We start from the raw sequence: 11,088 nt of genomic DNA, 5'->3' as shown, positions 1-11,088 counted from the left end.
AACCTGAAGGAGCAGGGTCAGCTGATCATTACACAGATATAACCATATGACCTTACCTGTGCAGGTGAACCTGAGGGAGCAGGGTCAGCTGATCATTACACAGATATAACCATATGACCTTACCTGTACAGGTGAACCTGAAGGAGCAGGGTCAGCTGATCATTACACAGATATAACCATATGACCTTACCTGTGCAGGTGAACCTGAAGGAGCAGGGTCAGCTGATCATTACACAGATATAACCATATGACCTTACCTGTGCAGGTGAACCTGAGGGAGCAGGGTCAGCTGATCATTACACAGATATAACCATATGACCTTACCTGTGCAGGTGAACCTGAAGGAGCAGGGTCAGCTGATCCGTCAGGATGAGTTCACGGTCTGCAGCGGGAGGAGGAAATGTCAGCGCCACATCTTCCTGTTCGAGGAGCTGGTGCTCTTCAGTAAACCCAAGAAGGTGGAGGGGGGGCTGGACGTGTTCATCTACAAACACTCCTTCAAGGTAGCACTCAGCTGAGCACAACAACAACAACAACAACAACAATTATAGTCATGTTTAATCAGATAAAGATTCATAATAACAATTACTAGAGAAATACTGTATGGTTTATCACTGTGTGCTAGTCGCTAATATTGCCAGTGTTTGTTGGGCTTTTGTTTTGAAAAACATGCCTACTCCTGATCTTCCTGTAAGAACACAGTGAGTCAGAGGACCAATAGAAACACAGTGAGTCAGAGGACCAATAGAAACACAGTGAGTCAGAGGACCAATAGAAACACAGTGAGTCAGAGGACCAATAGAAACACAGTGAGTCAGAGGACCAATTGAAACGCTCTGTTCTCAGACAGCTGATGTGGGTCTCACTGACCAATAGAAACCATGAGTCAGTGGACCAATAGAAACGCTCTGTTCTCAGACAGCTGATGTGGGTCTCACTGACCAATAGAGACCATGAGTCAGTGGACCAATAGAAACGCTCTGTTCTCAGACAGCTGATGTTATTACATTGTTACATTACATTGCATTTAGCTGAGGCTTTTATCCAAAGCAACTTACAATAAGTGCGTTCAACCAGGAAGATACAACCTTGAAGAAAACAGAATCATATAAGTTCATCAGGTTTCATAGAGCCAAACATTTCAAGTGCTACTCAACTGGCTCTAGATCAGCCAGTCCTTTATTAGTATATAAGTGCTTTGTTAGTAACTCTATCTCTGGAAGTGGAGTCCAAAGAGATGAGTTCTCAGTCTGAAGAAGATGTGTAAGCTATCTGCTGTCCTGATTTCAATGGGGAGCTCATTCCACCATTTTGGAGCCAGGATAGCAAACCCACGTGTTTCTGCTGATGGGAACTTGGGTCCCCCTCGCAGTGCGGGGGCAGCGAGCTGTTTGGCTGATGCAGAGCGGAGTGCACGTGCTGGGGTGTACGGTTTAACCATGTCCTGGATGTAGGAAGGGCCAGATCCATTCACAGCATGGTACGCAAGTACCAGTGTCTTGAAGTGGATTCTAGCAGTTACTGGAAGCCAGTGAAGGGAGCGGAGGAGCGGCTGACGGAGTGGGTCTCACTGACCAATAGAAACTCTCTGTTCTCAGACAGCTGATGTGGGTCTCACTGACCAATAGAAACTCTCTGTTCTCAGACAGCTGATGTGGGTCTGACTGACCAATAGAAACTATCTGTTCTCAGACAGCTGATGTGGGTCTGACAGACCAATAGAAACTCTCTGTTCTCAGACAGCTGATGTGGGTCTCACTGACCAATAGAAACTCTCTGTTCTCAGACAGCTGATGTGGGTCTCACTGACCAATAGAAACTCTCTGTTCTCAGACAGCTGATGTGGGTCTCACTGACCAATAGAAACTCTCTGTTCTCAGACAGCTGATGTGGGTCTGACTGACCAATAGAAACTCTATGTTCTCAGACAGCTGATGTGGGTCTCACTGACCAATAGAAACTCTCTGTTCTCAGACAGCTGATGTGGGTCTGACAGACCAATAGAAACTCTCTGTTCTCAGACAGCTGATGTGGGTCTGACAGACCAATAGAAACTCTCTGTTCTCAGACAGCTGATGTGGGTCTGACTGACCAATAGAAACTCTCTGTTCTCAGACAGCTGATGTGGGTCTGACTGACCAATAGAAACTCTCTGTTTTCAGACAGCTGATGTGGGTCTGACTGACCAATACAAACTCTCTGTTCTCAGACAGCTGATGTGGGTCTCACTGACCAATAGAAACTCTCTGTTCTCAGACAGCTGATGTGGGTCTCACTGACCAATAGAAACACTCTGTTCTCAGACAGCTGATGTGGGTCTCACTGACCAATAGAAACTCTGTTCTCAGACAGCTGATGTGGGTCTCACTGACCAATAGAAACTCTCTGTTCTCAGACAGCTGATGTGGGTCTCACTGACCAATAGAAACACTCTGTTCTCAGACAGCTGATGTGGGTCTCACTGACCAATAGAAACACTCTGTTCTCAGACAGCTGATGTGGGTCTCACTGACCAATGGAAACACTCTGATCTCAGACAGCTGATGTGGGTCTCACTGACCAATAGAAACACTCTGTTCTCAGACAGCTGATGTGGGTCTCACTGACCAATAGAAACTCTGTTCTCAGACAGCTGATGTGGGTCTCACTGACCAATAGAAACTCTCTGTTCTCAGACAGCTGATGTGGGTCTGACTGACCAATAGAAACTCTCTGTTCTCAGACAGCTGATGTGGGTCTGACTGACCAATAGAAACTCTCTGTTCTCAGACAGCTGATGTGGGTCTCACTGACCAATAGAAACTCTCTGTTCTCAGACAGCTGATGTGGGTCTCACTGACAAATAGAAACTCTCTGTTCTCAGACAGCTGATGTGGGTCTGACTGACCAATAGAAACTCTCTGTTCTCAGACAGCTGATATGGGTCTCACTGACCAATAGAAACTCTGTTCTTAGACAGCTGATGTGGGTCTCACTGACCAATAGAAACTCTCTGTTCTCAGACAGCTGATGTGGGTCTCACTGACCAATAGAAACTCTCTGTTCTCAGACAGCTGATGTGGGTCTCACTGACCAATAGAAACTCTCTGTTCTCAGACAGCTGATGTGGGTCTCACTGACCAATAGAAACTCTCTGTTCTCAGACAGCTGATGTGGGTCTCACTGACCAATAGAAACTCTGTTCTTAGACAGCTGATGTGGGTCTCACTGACCAATAGAAACTCTGTTCTCAGACAGCTGATGTGGGTCTCACTGACCAATAGAAACACTCCGTTCTCAGACAGCTGATGTGGGTCTCACTGACCAATAGAAACACTCTGTTCTCAGACAGCTGATGTGGGTCTCACTGACCAATGGAAACACTCTGATCTCAGACAGCTGATGTGGGTCTCACTGACCAATAGAAACACTCTGTTCTCAGACAGCTGATGTGGGTCTCACTGACCAATAGAAACTCTGTTCTCAGACAGCTGATGTGGGTCTCACTGACCAATAGAAACTCTCTGTTCTCAGACAGCTGATGTGGGTCTCACTGACCAATAGAAACTCTCTGTTCTCAGACAGCTGATGTGGGTCTCACTGACCAATATAAACTATCTGTTCTCAGACAGCTGATGTGGGTCTCACTGACCAATAGAAACTCTGTTCTTAGACAGCTGATGTGGGTCTCACTGACCAATAGAAACTCTGTTCTTAGACAGCTGATGTGGGTCTCACTGACCAATAGAAACTCTCTGTTCTCAGACAGCTGATGTGGGTCTCACTGACCAATAGAAACTCTGTTCTTAGACAGCTGATGTGGGTCTCACTGACCAATAGAAACACTCTGTTCTCAGACAGCTGATGTGGGTCTCACTGACCAATAGAAACTCTGTTCTCAGACAGCTGATGTGGGTCTCACTGACCAATAGAAACTCTCTGTTCTCAGACAGCTGATGTGGGTCTCACTGACCAATAGAAACTCTCTGTTCTCAGACAGCTGATGTGGGTCTCACTGACCAATAGAAACTCTCTGTTCTCAGACAGCTGATGTGGGTCTCACTGACCAATAGAAACTCTCTGTTCTCAGACAGCTGATGTGGGTCTCACTGACCAATAGAAACACTCTGTTCTCAGACAGCTGATGCGGGTCTCACTGACCAATAGAAACACTCTGTTCTCAGACAGCTGATGTGGGTCTCACTGACCAATAGAAACTCTGTTCTCAGACAGCTGATGTGGGTCTCACTGACCAATAGAAACGCTCTGTTCTCAGACAGCTGATGTGGGTCTCACTGACCAATAGAAACTCTCTGTTCTCAGACAGCTGATGTGGGTCTCACTGACCAATAGAAACTCTCTGTTCTCAGACAGCTGATGTGGGTCTCACTGAATCCTCCGGAGACGACGGGCTGAGTTTTGAGATCTGGTTCAGGAGGAGGACGAGGAAAAACCAGACCTTCGTATTACAGGCTGCCAGCGCTGAGGTGAAGCTGGCATGGACCAATGGGGTCGCTCGAATCCTGTGGACGCAGGCCAACCGGAACAAAGGTAAGACCTAAAGTTAGAGAGTCTTCCTCTCCTGCTGCCTTGTGACTTTTAGTCCCACTGGGAACAAACCACAGGCTGTACTGGTGGTCCATCTGTGGCCAGTATATATATCGCCAAACCTGCCTTCAAAATAAAAGCATGGACATCATTTAACCAGTAGCGTGGCGTGGGGAAAAAATGAGGGGAAGCCAATAATACGTCCTTTCTTTTGGGGGGGGGGTGGTCAATGTAATAACGTAACCAGATGAGTGATTACAGCACCAGGTATCATTTTACACACATTTGTATCAAAGAGCTGCAGGACTTACACACGCCTGTTATCTGACCGACAGGTCCGCACGCACTCTCCAGCCCAAACTCTAATAAGCATTCATTCACAAAGTAAATCAGGAGACCTTTAACGTCCGGTTCGCTCCTTTGTTCCTCCTTGCTACTTTCTAACGGCGGTGAGAGAGGTGCAGTGACGCTATCTATCTTCTATCGATTAGATTTATGATTCGATCATTATAAAAGTAGGGTAGACATGTGGATATTATCCGACTGAACAAAACGTGCATTTAGCAAACAGGTTCGTTTTCCACTCACCTTTTTTCAGTGTTTCTCAAACTGTTTCTGTCCTTCCCCACTTTGAACAGGTGGGCCTTTTCAAGCCCCACCTGTTCCTCATCGCTCCAAACAAATGGTAGGCCAAGCTTCAAAAGGTCAAATGTATGGTTCTATAACAGGGGTCTCCAACCCTTTTTAGGATGAGAGCTACTTTCAAAAGATAAAACGAGTCGTGAGCTACTTTTACTCCTCTCTCTCTTTAGTTTGTTTGCAGTGTATATATTTAGCCCATGTTAACATTATGATATGCTGACCTTTAACCTTTGTGTGCTGCTTGGGTCTGTGGGACCCGTTTTCAGTGTTTACTAAAATAGAATGTATGTAATTTAATTATTTTAACCTGCTTTATTTGGGGGTGGACGTCACCTCCTCTAGGGGGGTCCTCACATCCTCTAGTCTAGGGTCCGCAATTACGATTTTGGCTTGCAACGATTATGAAAACAACATTATCAAAAATAAAACGATTTTATTTTTTTCAGTTGAATTATACTTAAAGTTCAGGGTAATCAACTTTTAAAAACATACTTTTCAAATGATTTTCTACAATAAATTGATGTTTTCAAAGTTAACCGTTTTTAATAATCGTGATATCAATTATTGACCCAAAGAATCGAGATTATGATTTTTGCCATAATCGAGCAGCCCTACTTTGAGCCCAACATGAATTTATGGACACAGCTCTCAACACTCAGACGAAAGGGAGCTGTATACTTTTCAATAATCCAAACATCTTTAGAATATGATCACAACTAGGGCCGGGACTCGATTAAAACAATTAATCTAATTAATTAGAGGCTTTTTAATTAATTAATGGAAATTAATCGCATTTTTAATCACATATAAATATCTGACCTGAGAACAGTGAGAAGCAATTTTTTTCACATGGATTTGAGTATACCATTGAATAATGACTGAACACATAAGCTTAAGCTACAAAACATTGTTTATTTTTTTCAAGGTGGTTCTTAACCAAGACCAACAGAAAAGTGCAATTTTTGCCATAAAGTGTAGCAATAGCATATTTAGGAATATAGTACATTTCAGAGATTCAGGTAGCCTATAGGTAGGTAGACCTTCTGTAAACTATAACACTTTGTTTTTGAAGTAAAACACAATACTTTCAAGTACATTCAGAACATTGGAAACCCTGACTATTAGAAAACATCTCTCTGTTGCTTCAGAGGCCAGAACAGACTTTGTTGATTTACCAACAGTTGATTTAAAAAATCTAATCAATTTCAGTCCAACTCTCTCAATAACCTTGGCCAAAACAATAAACAGTTCAACATAAAGTGCCAGGTGCACCAACAACGTAATAAATAGTTCAACATAAAGTGTACCATTTAAAATAAAATAAAGAAGTGCCAGTGATTGACCTCAATCCCTCCTATTCTTCCAATATCCTGATGAAAAATAAAATCTCTCTGTTGCATAGGCCACTGTTTGATCAACGCGAATTGGGTGTGGGTCCTTGTACTCCGAGTCGGGCTAACGTCCGCGCTAGCTTCCACGCTAGCTGCTATATGTTTTGCATTGAGGTGATACTTGAGGCTTGATGTGCTGCGGTGATATGCAAATTCCTTTTTGCATAATTTGCAAACAACCGTGCTCTTATCGACGCTTCCATCCGTCAGTTTTTTAAAACAAAATGTCCCATCCACGGGGCCAACCAAAGTGGTCTCATCAGCTTCTTCGTTCATGTTTGACTATTGTTCACTGTGGTTTGTTGTTGTCTGAAGTCATGAACGTTAGTTGGTGCTCCAGTATAATCGGTACCCCTGAAACTCATCCAGTGAGAAACGTTCCGCGGTACAAAAATAAGTGCGATTAAAATGCGTTAATTTTTGTGTAATTAATTAATCTTAATTAACGCGTTAAAGTCCCGGCCCTAATCACAACAAATCATTTAAACTTGTTTATTCTTATCTTATGTTACCGAGTTAGCATTCTTTCTTTTTATTTATGCATACTAATCCCTCCCCTTTTAAACTTGTTACTGTCCTATAGCACACATTGGAATGATTTCTTACTTTATTTTTTACAACTTTATTAAATAGATAAAGGTTTCCTCTCTCTCTTGCTCTCTCTCTCTCTCTCTCTCTCTCTCTCTCTCTCTCTCTCTCTCTCTCTCGCTCTCGCTCTCTCGCTCCACATTGCTTTTCTTCCCGACTGCAACGCTGTTGTGTGTGTCTGTGAGAGCGTTTCACATGTGTGTATGAGAGATTTTTACCAGAGCCTGTCTCTGAGGGCCTAAGATATTCTACAAAATAATATTTAAAAACATTAAAACAAATTATATTTTTCTTTATATATTTTTTTTAAATATGTTTTTATTAATATTTGTCATAGGTTTTTTACCAAAAATAACTTGATTAAATTGTATTTAAAATAACATTTCCAAAGAAATAAATCCTTTGAATCTGCCTATTCAGTTTGTGTTTGAATGTGAAGGGTTAAATGAAAGAAGCTCGTCTCTGCGAGGTGAAGACAGGAGCTGTTGGACGTCCAGCTGTGAATTCACAGAGGGCCCGCTAACTGAACGAGAGAGTCATTTCAAATGACAGAACAATTGACCAATCATATCTTCCCTCTAAATGGGTGGGCTTTATTATCGCGGACTTTATGACAAGTTCCGCCCGCTGTGAAACGTTTCTTGTTTCCATAGCAACAACAACTGTCAACAGCGTAAACTCGCCTTCAAAATAAAAGCATGCCAAATTAAACTTAAGACATACAACTGCAACGAAACTAACAAACACAATGCAATATCCTTTTCAATTTCAAAGAACACAAATAGGGTTATTTACAGGTGTTGTTGTATGTGGTAGAGGGACGCTTTCATTGATGCGTTTTGCACCCCGGGCGTGAATTTTTATTTTTTAAATTTTGTATTTCGCGACCCACCTATCACATCTCTGCGCCCCACACTTTGAGAAACGCTGCCTTATTTCGAGCTATTTTCCAAAATCCTGTGGAGGAAACCCATTGCTTTTTTGTCGATTTGTCTTATTATAAATCCATGAGGGAAACCGAGCGCAGCTTACTTCCGGGTTTTATGACGCATCACTGCAACACTAAGTTGATGTGATTTGATTGGATTGTGAGGCAAGGGAAGCCAGCCGCCTCTGGCTTCCCTTGGCATGGCCCTGACCAATCACAGGTTAGCAGGGGCATGATGTGAGCCTCATCTGATTGGTCAATCCCTCAATTTTTTTTCACCAAGGGGAGCAAATTTCGGCTGGCCTCCTCTTGCAACAGAGAGTGCAATCTACTGTTTCACCATAACATCTAGAGGGGCGCTGTTTCACTCTTTGTAAAATACTCAATGAGAATGGGGGAGAGACGGGCCGGCAGCAACACACAACAAAGAATTTCCGAAACTAAACAAAGTGTTTTTATTTATTTATTAAAATTACAACTACAATCCGAAAACACAGGGGAAGCCTGGCTTCCCTTGGCCTCCAGGAGAAAACACCACTGAGTTTAACTATAATAATGGTAAACAATAATGATAATGAAAGCACTGCAAGGAAAGTGACCATTAAAGAACATACATCTATATATAGCTCTACACCCCTCACCCTCTTCATCGCCCTCTTCCTCTTCCTCACCAGAGATGCGTCTGAAGGAGATGGTGTCGATGGGCGTCGGAAACAAACCGTTTCTGGACATCCAGCCGAGCGACGCCGCCATCAGTGACCGAGCCGTGCATTACATCATGAAGAGCAGAGGTACTTTCACAATAAGAGCTCACATGATACATCATGAAGGGCAGAGGTACTTTCACAATAAGAGCTCACGTTATACATCATGAAGAGCTAATGAACTAATAAACTAACTGTGTGTGTGTGTGTGTGTGTGTGTGTGTGTGTGTGTGTGTGTGTGTGTGTGTGTGTGTGTGTGTGTGTGTGTGTGTGTGTGTGTGTGTGTGTGTGTGTGTGTGTGTGTGTGTGTGTGTGTGTGTGTGTGTGTGTGTGTGTGTGTGTGTGTGTGTGTGTGTGTGTGTGTGTCAGGAGCAAGGACTCGGGCCTCCATAGCCGTCTCAGTGTTCGATCACTCAGATCCGTTTAAACGAGGAGCGTTGACCTCTGACCCCCCGACCTCAGGACCCTCGTCTTCAGGCCTGCTGGGGCCCCTCAATCTGCACATGTACAGGTAACACACACAAGACCCAGAACAACTTGCCATAGCTTTGAATACATACTGTATTTGATCAACTCTGTAGATGAGATTGCACAGAACTTTCCCTTGAGAGCAGAACATATTATCAAAGTCGACGAAAGTAAGATGTCCTTTTGCATTCAACTCATATCGGGATTAAAAACCAAAGCAATTATTAATTATCTTAAAGCTTCGCCAGCTAAGGACACATACGCTATGGATTCTACAATAAATCACTGCAAGATGACCTCGTCTGCCCTCTTACCCAAATCATCAATTCATCTGTATTACATTCCCAAGTGCATGGAAGACTGCATTGTAACCCCCATTTTCAAGTCAGGTGACCCTCTGAACATCACCAACTACCGCCCAATGAGCATCTTACCTGTAGTATCCAAGGTGGCTGAGAAGTGGGTGTCAGAACAGCTTGTCTCCTTCTTAAACAACAGTCCATTTCAACTTCATCCCATGCAGTTTGGCTTCAGGGCAAATTATTCAACCGAAACAGCTGCTTTTTTATAGAGAAGGTCAAAGCAATGGTTGACAAAGGAGGTGTTGTTGGTGCAGTATTTCTGGATCTACGCAAAGCCTTTGATACAGTCAACCATAAGGTCCTTCTTTCCAAACTGTCAGCTTTGAACTGCTCTCCATTAACACTCAGCTGGATTGAATCATACCTCACTGGTAGGTGTCAGCATGTTACCGTCAATAATCGACTCTCTCCAGCTCTAGACTTAAGCACCGGAGTACCACAAGGTTCAAGACTTGGTTCACTTCTTTTTTCCCTATATATTAATGACCTGCCATCTGTCTGACCTGATGTGGGAACACAGCTATATGCCGATGACACTGTGATATATGTGCATGCCAACACAAAGCAAAAGGCTGCTGATAAACTGACCTCAGCTTTAGTGCTGATCACTAGCTGGATACACCGCTCCTGTCTTCAGCTTAATGTCAACAAAACACTCGGAATGTTTTTCACAAAAAGAAAATACATATAAGCATCTCAGGTGAACATATTAACATTGTGCCTCAGGTTAAGTACCGTGGAATCATTATTGACTTTAATTTAACATTCAAAACACAAGTCAAAAAAGTGACTCAAAGAGTCAAGTTTAGCCGAGCACATTTTAAATACATAAGAAACACAATGACATTAAATTCTGCCAAATTATACTTGAATGCCTTGATCATGTCACATCTCAATCAATCAATCAATCAATCAATCAATTAATAAATCAATCGATCAATCAATCAATCAATGTTTATTTATATAGCCCAATATCACAAATGTTACATTTGTCTCAGTGGACTTCACAGTTTGTACAGAATATCAGTATGACAATACGACACCCTCTGTCCTTAGACCCTCTGACCTTAGACCCTCTGTCCTTAGGCCCTCACATCGTACAAGGAAACACTTCCAGAGAAACCCCACAGTTTAAAGGGGAACATGGAGAAACCTCAGGGAGAGCAACAGAGGAGGGATCCCTCTCCCAGGACGGACAGACGTGCAATAGATGCCGTGTGTAAATCAAAGAGATAATACATTTACAACATAGGTAGACCAAATGTTAGGAAAGACCAAATGTTTGGAAATGCACGTGTCTGTAATAAGAAGATGAATCCACGAGGATGTCAACAATCCTGTGGGAGCCATCAGGGAAGTAGTATGGTGAGAGTCAGACAGGACCGCAGAGACAGGTTCAGCCACGACTCTAAGTCCAGGACTCAGATCCAGAACTCAGGATAGAGGATCCAGGACTCAGATCAGGACTCAGGATAGAG

At 43.1% G+C, this 11,088-nt stretch overlaps 1 protein-coding gene across 1 annotated transcript in view; it reads left to right on the top strand.

The window, feature by feature from the left end:
• The window catches only part of LOC307027941 (uncharacterized protein), a 99,476-nt gene extending 88,932 nt beyond the window's left edge, over positions 1 to 10,544 (top strand). Inside the window, exons 20-23 of the mRNA XM_079662635.1 lie at positions 333 to 503; positions 4,350 to 4,530; positions 8,751 to 8,867; positions 9,150 to 10,544. Coding sequence (XP_079518761.1) covers positions 333 to 503; positions 4,350 to 4,530; positions 8,751 to 8,867; positions 9,150 to 9,295 — 615 coding nt within the window. The 3' untranslated portion in view covers positions 9,296 to 10,544. The remainder of the gene's footprint in view (positions 1 to 332; positions 504 to 4,349; positions 4,531 to 8,750; positions 8,868 to 9,149) is intronic.
• Positions 10,545 to 11,088: the final 544 nt, after the last annotated feature.

The sequence above is a fragment of the Notothenia rossii genome (genome assembly GCF_949606895.1).
Source record: "Notothenia rossii genome assembly, chromosome: 2".
NCBI classification, from domain to species: Eukaryota; Metazoa; Chordata; class Actinopteri; order Perciformes; family Nototheniidae; genus Notothenia; species Notothenia rossii.
The sequence above is the reverse complement of the archived record's forward strand: the minus strand, read 5'-3'. Positions and strand labels throughout refer to the sequence as shown.